Source organism: Macrobrachium nipponense, chromosome 1 (genome assembly GCF_015104395.2).
Source record: "Macrobrachium nipponense isolate FS-2020 chromosome 1, ASM1510439v2, whole genome shotgun sequence".
Classification (NCBI taxonomy): domain Eukaryota; kingdom Metazoa; phylum Arthropoda; class Malacostraca; order Decapoda; family Palaemonidae; genus Macrobrachium; species Macrobrachium nipponense.
In genome coordinates, this window is record NC_087200.1 from 92,819,071 (window position 1) to 92,836,570 (window position 17,500).

The following is a 17,500-nucleotide window of genomic DNA, read 5'->3' on the forward strand; positions in this document are numbered from 1 at the left end:
ATTGTTAGCTGTGATCACAGGAAGTCTGATATAAATAATATATATATATATATATATATATATATATATATATATATATATATATATATATATATATATATATATATAATAATATATGCATACATGCATGTTCGTGTCTATATATAGTATATAATAAATGCTATATAGAATATATCTACACATGTGTATGCACACATCTACATATTTCAAATTACCAACCAATATAAGCCTAATTAGATCAATCAAACTTGAGTTTCAGTGAGCTTAGCTATACATTGTAATACTCGCACGCCTGGATTTATACCGCGTCCGGATCCGTTGTCGAATACTGAGAGGCAACACGAAAAAATTAAGTTGAAATCATTTTTCTCTCTCTATGTCTGTCTGTCTGTCTGTCTCTCTTTCTCTTTTCTTGACAGGAGATTCTTCTTCGGCCTTAGGACTGGATCAAAGCGGAACTCAAATGTTTGCTAACTTTGACAACAAGGCTTCAAATACGATTTCATTACTCGTTTTCCCCCTTCGACTTTGTAAATCCCAAAGTCTCATTTAAGATAAAAAAAATAAATAAATAAAAAAAACACTATTTCCTCGCAAGAAACAGAGAAATTCATTAACCCTTAACTATCTGCAGTTTGTAAAGGTTTCTCATTATTGTTAATTCAGATTTGTTTTCCTTTATATGAATCCTATTTACAAGACATTTTCCCCTTCTTTCAAAGGCAGCCTTCCTCAGCTGTGGAGCGAACGAAAATCTCCTAAGTGACTTAAAGCAAACGACAAAAAAAATCAGAGAACTTGCTAACACGTCAACACAGAGTGAAACTGCTTGGATGAAACAAATCCACAAACAGGAAGAATAGAAAAGACTAATTACAAAACGCGTGGCTGACCTTTTATATTAGCCATTGCCAAAGTTACTCTGAAATAAGCACAACAGTCACCCACAAACTCTATCAAACTCAAACTTTGGAAAGATAAACTCTAGCCTCTCGCCAGTAGACTGGAGTATGACTTTTGGCTTTTTTTGTTTTGTTTTTTCAGCTAAGATGGTTTAAGACGGTCTGTAGCCATCGAAATCAAACCAAATGCTTAAATAGACAAACACTACCACAAAAAAAAAAAAAAAAAAAAAAAAAAAAAAAAAAAAAAAAAAAAAAACAGAAAAGGCGGGGGGGTTCGCAAATAGAACCCGGAGGTGTAACGAGTCCTACTGCTCTACGAAATTGCACTGAAGTATCATATTGTACTGTATGCCGAAAAAATGGATTTCATGGAAGTGAATCTTGATGAACTGGAAATTCACCTTGAGAACAATCAGGGTTTTTTACTTTTCAGGTCTCTGTAAAATTCTGCTGAACATTTTAAATACACTAACCCTTTAAGATCTTTGAATTGGAAGTGCTGAATACAAAATAATATCTTTGTAAAATACAGTTGTCATCCAACATTATTAATGATCAATAAAGGTTTCTTCATTCACCTTTGAAAATGAAAAGTCAACATTACAAAAACAAAAAGCAAAGACATCGCAACTCTAAGAAAGAATTAGCGACATATAATCATGATCATTCATTAAATGCTGGCCAGCCAGTGTAAATGGAGAAGGAAGAGCAGTTGGTAAGTCGCTCGTGCTAGGCGGCGAGTAAGGCGTCCTCAGCTGTAGTAACCTCTTTGCACTCCCTGTTTACGACGACTGTGCCACTTGCAGGTCAGAATCCTGACGTAGGTCCTCCTGAAAGCAGCGTTGCAAAGAGCATAACACATGGGATTGATTGTAGAATTGATGTAGCAAAGATAATATGAAAAATCCCATAGCTGCCGAGGAATACAGTCATCTGAGCAAGCTAGAACAGTTTTCAAAAGCACTAAGACATTGTAAGGTGTCCAAGTCACAATGAAAGTCAGCAAGATGGCTGACAGGGTCTTGGCAGCCTTGCGGTCTTGTTTCTTCTCTGCGTTTTTCTTCTTCTTCTTTTTCTTCCCTCCAAAGCCAGCTGCAGCTCCAGCATTTGTACCTGCTCCCACCACCCCACTTCCAACCCCTCCAGCTGCCACTCCGGTGTTCTTTGCAAGTTGCTTGGGGATGATTTTCGTGTTAAGGGGAATCTTGATATCAGGGGCATGGGAAGTCCGCCTATTGGGTGTAGGAGATGTTCCTTCAGGACCTCCTGGATGCAGAGAGCACTCTACTCGAGTTGTTTGCCCGCTAGGATCTGAGCAAACTGAATCTCCCCTTCGAGCAAGTGGTGAAGTTCCCCTGTCAAACCTGAGTTTATGAGTTCCCGTTGTCCCAGTTCCTTCCTGTCCTTCCTCCTCGATCATTAGGATTGATGGAGGATGTAGAGGACCATCCTGGGATGGGTCATGAGGGAGCCTGATCAAGATTGTGTAAACTGAGTCTGAAGAATGTGACCGGGCCTGTAAACGCCCACCAACCATCCCACCGCGTCCGCCTCCTACACCTAAAGTACTCTCAGCTCTTGGAAGTGTTGCAGAGGTTCCATGGTGGTGGTGGTGGTGGTGGTGATGGTGATGATCTGACCGCTCACTTCGTTCTACCAGTGGGATCATGGAGTTCTGTCTGTACCTTGTGGGTGTTACACTGAGAGGTTCCCGGATGTAATTGAGAGAAGGCAGAGACGTCTCAACAGAACCTGGGGTATGATAGCCTGGGGTATGGTAACCTGGAGTATGGCAGCCTGGCGTGTGATAACCTGGAGTCTGATAACCTGCTCGATGTCCGCTTTGACCACTGTCCTCACGATCAACAGTCCTTTTGATACAAGAGGCCAAACCTCGACAGCACCCTGTGCTTGCACTAGCAGCTCGACCCTGTAATAGAAAAAGTAACTTATTACAGTGATTCAATAGTACAGTTCTTCAGTTTAAAAAATCATGATTCTCATGCACATTAAAAAAACTGAATATTGTGAACCGGGTTGCATTGCTTTTCTACAGTAATAAAAATGAGCATCTATCTAAGAGCTAGGAATAAAAAATTTAGTTTTTTTAAATAATCTAATTCAGTACACTCTTTTACATAGAAAATGCATTTCCCTTGACATTATTAATCTCCGCTTATTTTATGAGATTAGATACGATTTTGGAAATTCCAGTGCCTTATTAACGGACAAAACATGCGAATTCTACTGTTAAAATCGCTAAGCTTCAGAAAGATTACTTCTCAAAGTTACCCATGGTGTTAGCAGTTATAGCAAGATTATCTGTAATGGGATATGTGAAACGGAGCCTCATTTTGTCTGATGCTCCCTTTTGACAATATGAACAAATTTAAATAAGCCATGCCTTCTCTCGAGCAGAAATTATAATGCTCGTAAACACTCTAGATCTACACAGTGAAAATTAGCCGTCCAAGGATAGTCGAGTTCGAGGAATATTTCTCACCCTACATCGACATGCCAAGTCCATCTACGTTCTGGATGGTTTGACTTAATCTAGGGGTCCAGACCAGATCTGTTCAACTTGAACTAGTGACCAATCAGCCTACCAAACTGCACAAATTTCCTGCATATTTCTATTTCCCCACTTTTAACAATATGTTCTGCTGCCTTTTCAGAGTTGAACTCAAATGTTGGGATATCCCTCGCTCTCTTTATTCTTCATTTTTTTAATTGAGACTTAACTGTAAGACCAAATAGAACAGGAAACCTAGTCCTCTCACTCAACCTATGCCTAATGTTAACCCAGAACAGAGAGGGGAAAGTTACATACATGACTAAATTTATAAAAAAATAAAGAAATAACAAACGAGTAAAAAAATCTGTCAAAGCAAATATGAGGAACAACACCCTATATAACTGTTTCACTATCATCCTCAGCGCCAAAGGATCAAGTGAATGCCACTCGTCTTGCTGAGAGTTGGCCTCCTTAATGAGGTAAGAGCAACAATGTCACAATGGCTGAAGTCCCATGTAATTCATGGAAAATAGCATAAAATTTCGGAAATGTTTCTTCGGCAAGGTTTTCAAAGCTAATGCTTGCAAGCTCACAAAAGCTTGACATGCTACCTCAAAACACCATGAACTACTTACCAAGCTGGCCATAATACAATCTCTCATTCACATTCATACTTTCATCAGTACCATATATTGCGTTCTTATGATCTGAACCTTACAACTACATTCTCTACGCTCTGATCTTCCCTCCTTTCGTGTGACCGAATTTTATCAGAACAACCAAGTTAATACATGCTATTATGGTCTACCAAGTTGTTCATAAGAATGACCATACTACAACAACTAACAATGGGTGGGCGTTTTACGAAGTGACGCAATACGACCCGTCTCACCTGAGAGGCATATTTCGTGTTCTCGATGACCATAGCCGTGGGCACGTAAGTGGTTTCGATCTCATCCATTGCCGTGGACGATTCCGATCGCTGTCTTCTCCAGTCCTCTGGTTCGACGACTTCCTCGGCTTCGCTGATGGGGGTTAATTATTAAAAAAGAAAAAAAGGAGGAAAGAAAAAAAGGGAAAGGGAAAAAAAACAGGTGAGGGAAGGGAGGGAAAAGAACTGTGTGAGTAATTTCTTTACGAAAGGGAGGCATTAATATTAAGAAAATGCTTATGAATTTAGCAAATCCGTACTTAAAAGTTTCTAAGGAGGAAATACACAACAACTGAATGAATATTCAAGAGCATTTCCGAGGCAGGAAAGAGAACAAATGGCGAGCGGTACTATGATACATATGAAAAATAAAATGATGCATATTCTTAAAGTGAAGAACATTAGTCAAATTACCAGAAAGTATCAATGAACAAGCAATGCTAAGGCAAATAGATTCAAGTGCAAAAAAAGTGCAAAGTTTTATTAGGAAAATAGGAATTGACAATGAAAATCCTATAAGGCGTCAAAAATTCAAATTGACTACTTAATCTTTATGAACCTCTTTTTCGAAATTGACTTGTGAATCTGACATCAACGAATAAAACAATAAATGAATATACTGTAGTACTACATGCAGTAATGATGAAATACATGTGCTTTACTGAATTTACAATACCACAAAATGTGGATGGGCAAATTACTTAAAAATAACTCTTGGCATATTATATTACCTTAACATATTAAAGAAAAAACTATGCAATAATGATACTGTAATAATCGTCCAATCTAGGTTATCTAACAAAAAATGAAGTCTATTATTAGTTCACTACTTTACTACTTACAGATTAAATGCCGTACTTGAAAAAGTACTGTGAATGACAGTCCACTCTAGTTCAGTCATTACACAGGATTCTCACAAAAGTGAAACCCATTTTAAATATATATAAAAAAAAACATCAAAATGAAATATCGACAAAGGCAGTTGAATGTCATTCATCATTCATCTCAAAGTAAAAAAGCGTTTGCGAGTCACCTTTCCACTAATTTTCTCTTTCTTTTGTTATCTCTGTACTTCAGTGGATATTGTTGTAGGGATGTGACTAACAATAAGTGTCACCATCAGACATTTGGGGGATTGAATCGTTCAGTCGTGGTGGGAGGCTCTCGATGGCAACGTGAGGCTAAATAAATGAGTTTTGGTGTTTATGGATCAAAATGCTATCAACGTCTTTGAGTTGGAAAAAAAAGCATTTTCACTTTTTGTTTTCAAGAGTCATTAGTTAGTTACTGGGTATCAGAAAAATTTAACACATTGACGTCTCTCTATTAATCCTGCTGGGAGAAATGTCAGACTTTTTTTGCTTCTTTTTTAAAAGAATTTCTTATGCGTCTGGTGGGAGAACCATGTCAATTTAGAGAGGCAGAGCAGAGACTGGGAGCTGAGTGGGGAGTAGAATGTTCTAAGATCTCGATCCAAAAATAAACAAACCAAACTATTTTTTAATGATAAAGTTTAGAAGGGAAGAATGGGGCGCGGGGGGAGGGGGGCGGTATCTATATTCGATCGAAGGGAGTCGGACCTGTAGCACTAATGGAAATTCGTCACATCTGAAATTGCGAAATTTGACAGAAGGGGGAGCATCAAGACTTTCTAGTGGAGGGGCGGAGAGCTCTATCTAAGATGAATGGGCTAGTTAGTACATCTCAAGAGAGAAATTGATGATAATATCTGACCACACTGAGATCTATTAAAGAGAAAAAGTGACCTGCCCTTGTCATATTTGTGTTCAAACATCTTCAAGTTTTAATCTTCTGTGTCATTTAGAAGACAAACAAAATAGAAGAGAAACCTTAAACCTGTGTATCATCTGATCTAGACTGAACTCTCAATGCTGTAGCAGTAATAGCAGAAGCAGCAGCAGCAGTAGCAGAATAAGTAGTGGTAGCAGCAGAAGTAGCACTTTGTTTAAGAATTACCAGCAGCAAAATAAAAACAGTAGCTTACTACGCCTTCCAGTAGAGTGTGTACTACCTGCGGCAGTCATTCCCTGTTTTTTGAGTGCCTTAAATGTCGTGTCATGCAGAATGGTTTTTTTTTTTTTTTTGTTTCAGCCGTCAGTAAAGAAGATAACGGTTGAGGTCCTCCCTTACAAGGCTTTGTTTTTTCAGTCTTCAGATTGAAACGGTCGAACCGATAGCCAGTTTACAGTCGAAGTAAGTCTCATAAAATAGTATTTCTCTTTTCTGTATCTTATCAGAGTGGTCTCAAGAGGAGCTGGGTACTGCAAAATAGATGCCTCGGGCTCCCACGTCTCCTTATAAGGGTATCTCCCAACACAGCTTTGTTAACAGATTCAGTTAAACGAGCAGATGAGAAAAAAAAATTCAGAAATTTGCATGCTGCCATTACTTTCGGGACAAAAAAAATTAACGATGGCTACAATCAATTTTGTATTTAACTTGTTGGCATCATCATAAATAATAAAACAAAAACTCAGGAAGTATATTCTAGACGCTGTTAATGTAACCAACGCCTTGAAATACAATGTTACTCTAAATTTCTTCAACATTCTGCACGCTCATTTTAACTGAACCACGCTTTCTTCAGTGACGGCTTTTTGGGGTCTGTGTTTTATGTTTACTGTGCATTTCTATGCCTGAGCCTAAGAGATACCTATGTGGCGTATTAATACTCTAATAAAAGAGGTAGCATGTCTATCTCTACAAATGGTGTTACATTTCTATGTGGTTATTACTTGGCTAAAATCTTGTTTTTAATGGCGCTGATAAAGATCAACTGCTAAGCAATCTACAAGGATATCCCGCCAGTTTAAATAAAAAAAATAAAATAAAAACAATAAAAAGCTTTCGGTGTTTCTTGTAATGTTAAGGAATAAGGTCTTACTTTTACAAAAATTATAAGTAAAGGATGTTATCCTTGGAGTATTAACAGTGTTTTGATATCGATATACAATTTACAGAGTACGAGGTCAAGTGATTCATGTACATATGGTCCTTAGTGTGAGGGTTGTGGAGGACTCCTGTGTTGAAACATCTCAATTTGGGAATGTGGCGTAAGCATAACCGGAAAAGTTAAACACTGAATGTAATGGGAGGAATATTCTTGGATGAACGAGGAGAGGAACTAGGAACTTTTACGGTAATCATTTGGAAGTGTAACCGGAAGGACAGGATGAAGAAGTCGATTTCTCTAACCACTAGGAAATGTGAGTGAGAAGGAAGGAAGGAAGGAAGGAAGGAATGACGAGGAAGGGTAGATTTTCTTAGCAAACAGACAAGGGAATATATAAAAAGTACATGTGATATATTCATCGTTTAATGTATCCATTTTAGTTATTTAATGGTACGTGTTATGCACCTCTATTCTTAAAAACCAAATATGAGATTTAATTGCATCAGATGTCAAGGGCCCTATTTACACCAACTCTGGCAAAAACGTTATGCAGCATTTGGGTTCAGGCTTAAAGATGTTAATAAAGTTTTAGATTAGATCAACTAGAACTTCCTGGAATCTGTGGAATGTATTTATTGCTGTGGAATGTAAAAAAAATAGAATGTTTAATCTTGTGTCAAGAAGTGACATTTATGCATTATTTTGACATTTACCTATTAGTTATCTTAATATTATTTTCTTCAAAACAAAAGCTCTGAGGAAAGTTTTCTTAGTTAAGACAGCAATCTTTTGGTCTCCATATTTCATTGGAAAGTTATTGAATTTTTATATTTAGGAAAAAAGCTAAAATAAGATTACATTGATAAAATCACAAATATAATAATCTGACGTATTTAGAGAGTATCAACTGATGAAACAGGCGTGAAAGAAACAATTAAACGACAAGTGAACACCTGGATAACTGTGTATTTGTTGATAAGGAAACAAACGTGTATATGGCTGCTTCATTTTACAGTTTAACAGAAATAAAACAGTTTAGGGGAGAGGGGCTTACTAAAAATAAACCACAATACTTGCTCTCTGCTTTTTGTAGCATATAAAAGATTACAGGTAATAGATGACGAACGTGGAGCACTACAAATATATATATATTTTTTAATAAAAGGCGGTTGCTTTGTTCTCCTCCAGGCAAATTGTGCACAGCCTCGTAAACATGACGTCTTTGGACTTCTATTCTACGGAACTATTGTCTTTTCAGAGGATATACAAAATGCACCAGATGTTCCCCTCACCCGCTGGCGCATGGCTAGCGAAAGCCGAGATGTGCTTTCGGCAGCCAAAAAGACAACATAGAGCAAGCAAGCCATGCTATTTCCTTTCAGAGAGTCACCCTCTGCCCCAAAGAAGGTTACGAAGTTATTGGGTCAAATAGCCACCATGACCAATCTCACGTTTCTGTTTTAAAATCTTCCAAGGAAAGCGACAAATGACTCTATGGGGCTCCACAGGCAATAAAAATTTTTCAAATATATGCAAATCATGTGGAACATTAAAAAATTTATGGAACAAATTGGTTCTCTTGGGAATTCTGCAAGTATTGTGTGACTTCAACTTACATGTAATTTTTTGTGGTATGATTTGCATTTATGCTGTTATTAATAAGGAAAGACAAAGGTTATCATCTGGCCTCTGTGGTCGCTGACTTTAAAATACTTTTATAATCTCTGTAACAGATGCATATGTCAACATCATACTTGAGGCAAATCTACGTCACCTTCACTCGGCTGTTCAGAACTTGTACTTTTATGGAGGGGGTAAATAAATCAAAATAAATGTTAAGGTGTGATGGTTGCGTGCACACATGCAAGTGTGTTTTTGTGCTTGTGTGCCTGTATCGGTGTTTGGAGAGTTGTGTTTTGATCCTAACCTATTGCTGAGTGTGTTAGGACACCAAGCAAGAAGGTGCTGTGTGCTGAAAAATGCGAGGCCCATGTGTCAGAGAAGTACAGATTAACAATATGCCTATCTAGACAAAGAGTATGAATAGATATAAGTCACTGGTTAGACTGGCTTCCGCGCATGCGCTAGTCGATATGCTCGTTACCTCCTAATGCTGCTGCTAACTCAACTACAAGAGTCTAGGCACTGGATGTCAAGTGGTGAGGATGTGTCCACGCTACTCTAATAAAAAAAAATAATAATAGTCCATTCTTCTTTATTAAATAGGAGCTAGTAGTAGTAGTAGTAGTAGTAGTAGTAGTAGTAGTAGTAGTTGTCTGTTTGCCTGTGTCGGTTTTTGTCTGTGTCTGTCTGTGGTGTTACCTGCGGGAGATGCCCGTGTCTGTGAAGCTGGTAGGGTCTGGGAGGATGGGTAGACCGGGTCTGCAAATACATGAAGAGAAAGAGAGAGTGCGATGGAGGTCAGTTGCCCCTTGTACGTAGTAAGGACTGCCTCGTTCTCAAAGGACGCCAGGCTGACGGACGGAGTCACTGACAACAGCTGGACAGGCAGGCCGGGAATGGCCTTGCATTCACCTGTCCCATTAAATCATTCGGTCTCTCTGAGCGACACCAACTAACTCCGACTGTCAGGAGCTATGGTTTATGATAAGACAATCAGGCTGAGGCATTGACATACACTTATCAAAAAATTAGACTTTTTTTAAAACTATGGTACGTTTCCTCTATACTAGAACTCTCCTCCAAGAGGCTCTGTGATGTCAGTGAGACGATTCCATGACAAATGGTACTCTCCTCGATTGACTCTGATGACGAAACTCAAAAATCACAACCAAGGGAAAATACGTAAGACGAGCCAAAATCAAGTCTATTTATAGAAACTAAAATAATTTATTTTTCAAGTGAATTGAGAAAATAAGACCATAAACACAAGCATAATCAGTAATATATCATCAGATTCATTACATACTTTTCGAAAGGAATCTTGAGACATATCTGTATACAAAACAGAGAGATTTAAGCATTGCTAGTTTTCACTTAACATTTGATTTTCCTAATAAATTAACGTCATAATTCAAATATTTCCCTGACATGTTTACACGGCATTTTTTCGGATGGTAAAGCATGTTGCAACCTATTGATAGTATACAGAACAGTAACAATCAAAAGTATTCATGCTAAATACAAGAATAAAAATCAAACACGTCGAATAAACCACCTCGTCTTTCTATTTATAACCTTTGTATGTAAACACTGTAAAGTCTGATAATCTCTGAAGAGATAAAACCCTATTACAAATTGAAACAAGGGGAAGCAACAAACGGAATATGTTTCAAGACCCTTAAGAGAAGTTGCCCTTGGAGAGTGTTGTACCATACCGTCAGCATGGCGTCAATATTGCCTCACTGCCACGTGATTTTCGTAAACAAAAACAAACGCATAATGAATATAAGGAAAAGTATGTTTTGATCTTATATTAAGAAAAAAAAGCTATGTACTCCAAGACTGGATGATGAGGAGATCATTAAAAGCGAGATGATGTTACAAATAATATATAGATATATATATTTGAAATCAAACCAAACAAACCCATGTGTCCTGTAGTTTTTGGTGATGGGAGTCAACTGTTTAGAAGGTAGTTTTAGCAGGTGAATTTTTTTTTTTCAGTTTATATATATGGTCTTTAGAAACGAGCAAGTTATACCTTTCGTGTTTAGTGATTTAAATTGGAGCAGAAAGAAAGAAATAAAATTTATATATACATAGTATATATAAGACTATTCGATTCTAAAACAGGACCCCACTTACGTTACTGTTACTGAGGAGAATCTGAAAAATGGACAGGAGAAAACGTCACATGAGTGAGACCTTTCCGGAGGGGGCGAAAGACAGCTCCTCCCCTTTATTTTTCTTTTGCCTTATCATTATCATTAATATACTTTGACGAATACCATTTCAATCTGCAACTGTTCCCTACGTTGTCTCGAAGCGGTGTGTAAACGACCTAGCTTAGAGTGCTTATATGATTTGGTTACAACAAGAGGGTCAAATACGTTTTCACGCTGCAACACAAAGTCGTCCTTCTCTGTGATAACGTTTTAAGATGAACTGTAACTTTGTATGTGTGTGTATGTGTGTAATTAATCGTGTATATTTGTATACCTGCCTACCTTCCTTGGTCTGCCAATAATTGGTCCTATTCCGTGATTCACTTCAATTAATTATCAGTCGCTTGGCACGCATACAAATCGTCTAAATACCCTGATGCATAAGCATTAAACATTCTAGTTTTCCATCAAGGCATCCATCTCATGACATCACACATTTTCATGAATTTACTCGTGTTACTTTTGCTAACTTACCTTTTCAAACTATACACTCTACCAGCCAGCGTAAGTTTTCCCGGATTCACAGATCGACATAATATCTACATCCTGTTCGTGGTACCTTTCGCTACTCTGCAAATATTCTGTTCTAACCCGGATTAGCTACTTGTCCATGTGGTCATCAAAAAGCCACGAAGACACAATACATATATAACTCATACTTTCAAAAACAGAGACTTCTTTCTACACTATCATTCAAGAAGTACAGTCGCAAAATCCTTGCTCTTCTTTAGTGGGAGGCATGTCAGAAACTTTCTCTATATCAACTCATACCTAGCTTCTTCATTCCTAAATAAAGCTCATCATTCTTCAAATATATACCTAAGTGAAAACACACACATAACTTACATCTGCTGCTTGCTGTCGATTTTATTTCATTTTTTTCATTTTCATGAATACCAAAGCACAATCTCCTTTGTGGGGCCATCTATTCTTGAAAATCTTTTCATTATTAATATTCTGCCTTTGACTATTATGTATGCTCGAAGCTTCGTTCTCTTACACATTTTCTGATCTGTGCTGATCATCGCCAACATCGTTATTGTAAGAGGTTAGTGGACCTCAATGAGCCAACTGAATCAAGAAATAAACGTGCATACATGGTATGAACAAACTTCACCCAACCTTTGAAGATGATACCATCCTTCAGACCACTTTGTGTAGTCGTCTCAAGTCATACTTCGTTGAGCACATTCAGTCTCTGGGAGCTCTTTCTTCACTCATCAATGCTGATCTGGAGGGCATTTCTGGAGCGGTCCGATAACAAAGCCAAGGTTTTTTACCGTTCTATTTTCTGCAATTCACTTCAATGCTACTTATGCTTCGAGGTCATGAAAACAAATATTTCTTGTCTGTAATTATGCAGTACAGAGATTCAAAGGGATCTTACCGTAGGCTCTTTCTTCACCAGTCAATCTGTAAGTTACTGAATATTCGGTAATTTTGTATACTTGTATTTGATTCCCAGAATACCTTCTTCTTTTCTTTTTTAAGGATTTCGGAGGTGCAGAAGATGGTATTAACGCCACATGGCTCAAATGTTTTGCTCTTTTTGCTACAATATTGTCCTCCATGTATTCAAATTCCAGTATCTTCATCTCCTAAACAAAGTTCATTATAGCTTAGTGTTCCTTTTTCCCAAGAATGTGAATTAGTATGAGAGAGTTGTCTAGAGAAGCTTTAGTATTTATGTCACGGTGGAGTACTTCCATGTAAACAACACAACCCAGTATCAGATGTATTTTATTCACTGTACCAGTATGGAGGCCGAAGCTCTCAGGGGACAGAGAGACACCAAAACTTCTTAAGAAGCCTCTTGGTTTCCGGCTCACTTTTCAGCAGTTGTTTACCTAAATATGTATGTAAAAATCAGGCTTATATGTTCACCTCCTTTAATTTTCTACTTTCACATCCCGTTGTCCTCTTTTTAAAGAAAGGGCTTTACTTTCTGTAAAAAAAAAGTGCTTAAGAAAAGACTGGTTTTTATGACTTATTTAATATAATGAGTGAATATTATTAACAATAATATCAACATTTAACTATATTCTTTTGCTCTACAGTTGTCTTGGCATTTTCTGGAAATTCAACACTATATATACATATATCATTTCATCCCATTTTACATTAATTCTGATTAATTACAGTACTGCTCGGATGTCCACACACAACTGAATCAAAGGGAATCCATCTAGCCAGTTATGCTGTCTTCATTTTCCATTTGATCACCAGTTTTCTGGAAGTGGTTTGCTGGTGGCTGGTTCATCCCTTCTGCTTGCATGCGTAGTGGCTCCTTTTCTCTTTAAGAGGGAGGTTTATTGGGTTTCTTCAGCAGAAAAGTATACAAAATCATGTGCAGTCTAGGCGTTGGTAAGTGAACATACAGTTCCAGCTGATCATTGTGAGAAACCTGCTCTTACATGACTTCTTCTCAGCGTAATCCCTAACCGAGGTCGCCTTATGTAATGAGCTTTTCGAGGTGTATACAGGATCTCATAGAGGCAAACTAGCCCCGGCGCCCAGAAGGGAACCAGCACAGGGTGCTGTCAGTCACCAGGAGAGATATAAGTATTAGCAATTCTCCTAGTAAGGAATATTCAAGGTATTCTTGGAGGGGATCGTCTTTCAAATTCTTCCTCTTCAATGAACTGTTTACCTAAAGTTGCGATTCAGTTAACGAGTCACCACTTACATCCTGTCAGTTATAAAAGCACTTGAGAAATCTCTCTGAGTTGCTGGTTCCAATATCCAGAGCACCCGTTTCGTTCTTGAGAGCTTATATATAAGGAGGTGAACAGACTTATGTAGGTGATCAGAAAGTGGCATGAGAATCATGGGAATCACTTTCATCAAGTGCCTTACAAATGTACCAGATGCACGACTGCGTGTCATGTCTCCTTTTACAGCATTGCCAAGCTTACAACTAGTTTGATGCTGCTTTGTACACATCTACCTATGCGTGCTCCCTTACTCACTACAGAATCTTCAGGCCCGTCTCAAGTTCATTTATACTTACAGTATATGGGGTGTCCCAAGTTTCTAAACACCTTTTTTAGGGATGCAGGTGCTAGCCACGTCCCCACAGATGGCCACAAAAAGTTGCTGTGTTAATATACTGAGGCACATCATTCAAGCTTTTTATACGCTCACTTCACTCAAAGCATCACTATCCACATTCTCTTCCACCCGATCCTCTCAAACAGGCACGAACGATTAAACGTCCACATTACTTCAGAAGCACACAGATTCATACCAACTGATTTGTGGGTTCTTTCTTTCTTATTGAAACACGACAATGATTCTATTATATATACCAGTTCTAATGGGAGTTCTAATGTGTCATCTTTGGTTGTTTGAGGAACTGCGGTAGAGAAAGAGTAAATAAATGAGTCTTCTTTCGTGGCGTTTCTGTGAAGGGGCACCACGTCACATCCGAAGACTGTTTTTATGTGACGGATGTTGTTTCGTGAGGCTGGATCAACACTACAAATCAAATCTCTGAGGAACTTTCCAACAAACTTTACAAATATATATATATATATTATTTCATTAGGAATTAGAAAAATGTTTCACTGTAACTTGGGTATTAGGATTTAAGAGTGGTCATGACTCTATAATAAAAAGACCCAGAGGCCTGGCTCAAAGTCGGCTTATGCTAAAAAAAAGTGATGTTTCTAACTTAATCGTAAATACAGTACTATTTGTAATTCACAATACAAAATCCATATCTGAAGGAGCGCATACCTCGCTTGTTTTATTCTCTACACTTCTGAACTTACCAAAAAACGGATAAAAAAACGACTTCACATCTAGAAGATAAAAGTTAGGTTATCATTTCCATAAATCTACGAAATATTCTAGCGGTTATCAAAGCTGCGCTTTCTACTGAGCCGTGCGACAGTGACTGACTGCACTTACTGTGAGACAGAGTTGGCAGCTGAGGAAAGTTACTGAGAAAAACAAAAGGAAATTAGACTACTTTCTCCGACTGACATCTCAGCTCTTCTAAACACGACACACAGAGGCGGTAAGAGATTAACTACCCTCCAGGAATTTTGCTCTGCAAGTTTCTTCTCTTTATTATTCTATTGTGTTCACTGTTTAAGGACATGCCAAATCCATGGGTGTTAGAACAGAACATAATTTAAAGAAAAAAAAAAGTAGAATCCATTTGAACATAAATTATTAATAAAAACATTCTGGAATCACGTGACAGTGTCTTTCTTTTTTTTAAATAAAAAAAAAAAAAAACAAATCGCAGTGCTGCAACTTTTAATGTACAACTAATAATTTTTTTTCTTGTCGATGTTGACACAGCTGTGAAGTAGAAGCGTAGCTGAATATGAGCCCCGTGGAACGAAGCTCGACCTTGGAAAGCAACTTTTTTATTTGTATTTTTTTTTTAAACAAAGAATGACTTAATTTAAGAACTGAGGTCACGAGGTCACGCCCAGGCCTTCTTCTGCACTGAGACACGCTGAGGAACAGACGCATGTCGTGCCACACGCCCACAGAACAATGTAATTATATACTTACCTATTTTATAGCATTTAAATGCACGCATCTGTGCCCACATATGCAATGAAAATAAGGGCACATGTAATGTGTAAAAGTACGTACACGAAGTCAATCATACTTATATGTATAATGTATATATTTGCATATACATGCATGCATACATATATACATACAATTATGAATGAACGCAGGAACTATAAGCGTGTGTGCACCATCAAGCAGACTGTACACAGGCGCGCGTGTATACATATATATGTACATATATATATATATATATATATATATATATATATATATATATATATATATATATATATATGTGTGTAGATATATATATATATATATATATATATATATATATATATATATATATATATATATATATATATATATATATTACACCACACATTCATCATTAAACATGCATGTAACAAGCACGTATAACGATGACACGCGCATGTTTGCATACTTATTTACAGGCACGAAATGCATGACTGAACAGCAACCCCATTCCACAGAGCAAGTGAAGCAAATGTGACACTAAAAATAAATGCAGCTGGCTGCACTGAACAACGGTAGAGCTTCATTTCACTTGGCGTTAAATAAATAAAATAAAACCAATCTTCTAAAGACAAGATTACTCTATATGATTTAAGTTTTCTATATACATATTGCAAGTATATTACAATCTATACATATTTTATATGCAATCAAGTAGAATTATTTACCATACAAAGCTTTAAATGATAATGATTATAACAATAGTACAAAAAATAAAGAAATCAACAAAGAGGAGGAATCATACAAGTCCACAAGAACCATTCAAGAAGGTTGATATATGAGGCTGCATAACAACAACACTGATCACACATAAACAACAATGACAACAACATGGAAACTGAGAACAAAAAAATGAATTAAGAAGACATTCAACAGGTACTCCCACTCAGTTAGTGAAGACATTTAAATTCATTTTAGCTCTACGGAAACAATGCGTCTAGTATGAACATTTTTTACGAGTATATATGTGTACGTATATATAGTTCGTATATATACACATACATACATACATACGTAAGCATAACACTCCCACTAAAGTGACATTTTAGTTTTTAGAACGAATGAGCTCAACATCAGCGGTGACTGAAAGCTTCGTGTCGTTAGAGGCCATCCTCATCACCGGCAATTTAACTAATTTAAACAGATTTAACACAGACAACTTTCATCGTTGAATGTTAAAATATGTGGTAAGAAGAGAGAGAGAGAGAGAGAAGGTCAAAGTGAGTGAGTGGCCAGGCCGCCACCAACCGGTTGTCGTGGGCACGGCCGGTGACGCATGAGCTAATAAGACGTTGACCTGTATATCTCTTGGTATCATCGTATGATCTCTCTGTCTAGAATCTTTTTTTAAAGAGTTTACCTTTTAATGGTTTATAAGAAAGGAAAATGAACTTGATTACCTTGTGCTTGAAGCTGTCTGGTTCCTTAAGGAGGGCAAACAACGAAATTTACGTCATATGTTTCTTCTTTTCATTTTTTGTTTTTTGGAAGGCAAATTGGTTTAGTCTTTCCCAAAACAGAAAGTTCAACTGAAACCTACTCTTGATAAAACAAACGAAATAAATAAAACATTTTAGTCGAGGAAAAAAGAAGAGGAAAACAAAAAACTTTCATATAAATGAAATAATTATACAGATTATGAAATTTCAATATACGTTCATTCATTCTCCGCACGACTGAGAAGCCATTTTACAGAGTTTTTGTTCTACTTGCCTGCAAGCTATATACCTCTTGCTAGCTATTTCTGAAACTCAACTGTCATTGAAATTTGTCTGTGTATATACGCGTATATATATATATATATATATATATATA

The 17,500-nt window shown here is 37.2% G+C and overlaps 1 protein-coding gene across 6 annotated transcripts in view; it reads right to left on the bottom strand.

Annotated features, from left to right (window-relative positions):
• Positions 1-110: 110 nt before the first annotated feature.
• The window catches only part of LOC135219467 (muscarinic acetylcholine receptor M2-like), a 740,507-nt gene continuing 723,117 nt past the window's right edge, over positions 111-17,500 (bottom strand). For 4 of the 6 annotated variants that reach the window (XM_064256262.1, XM_064256261.1, XM_064256263.1 and 1 more), the window contains 3 exons: positions 9,588-9,647; positions 4,313-4,445; positions 111-2,835 (listed from right to left, as the gene is read on the bottom strand). In XM_064256262.1, coding sequence (XP_064112332.1) covers positions 1,657-2,835; positions 4,313-4,445; positions 9,588-9,647 — 1,372 coding nt within the window. In that variant the 3' untranslated portion in view covers positions 111-1,656. Of the gene's footprint in view, positions 2,836-4,312; positions 4,446-9,587; positions 9,648-11,033; positions 11,055-17,500 lie in introns of all 6 variants that reach the window. The other 2 variants (XM_064256264.1, XM_064256265.1) reach the window with 2 other exon arrangements.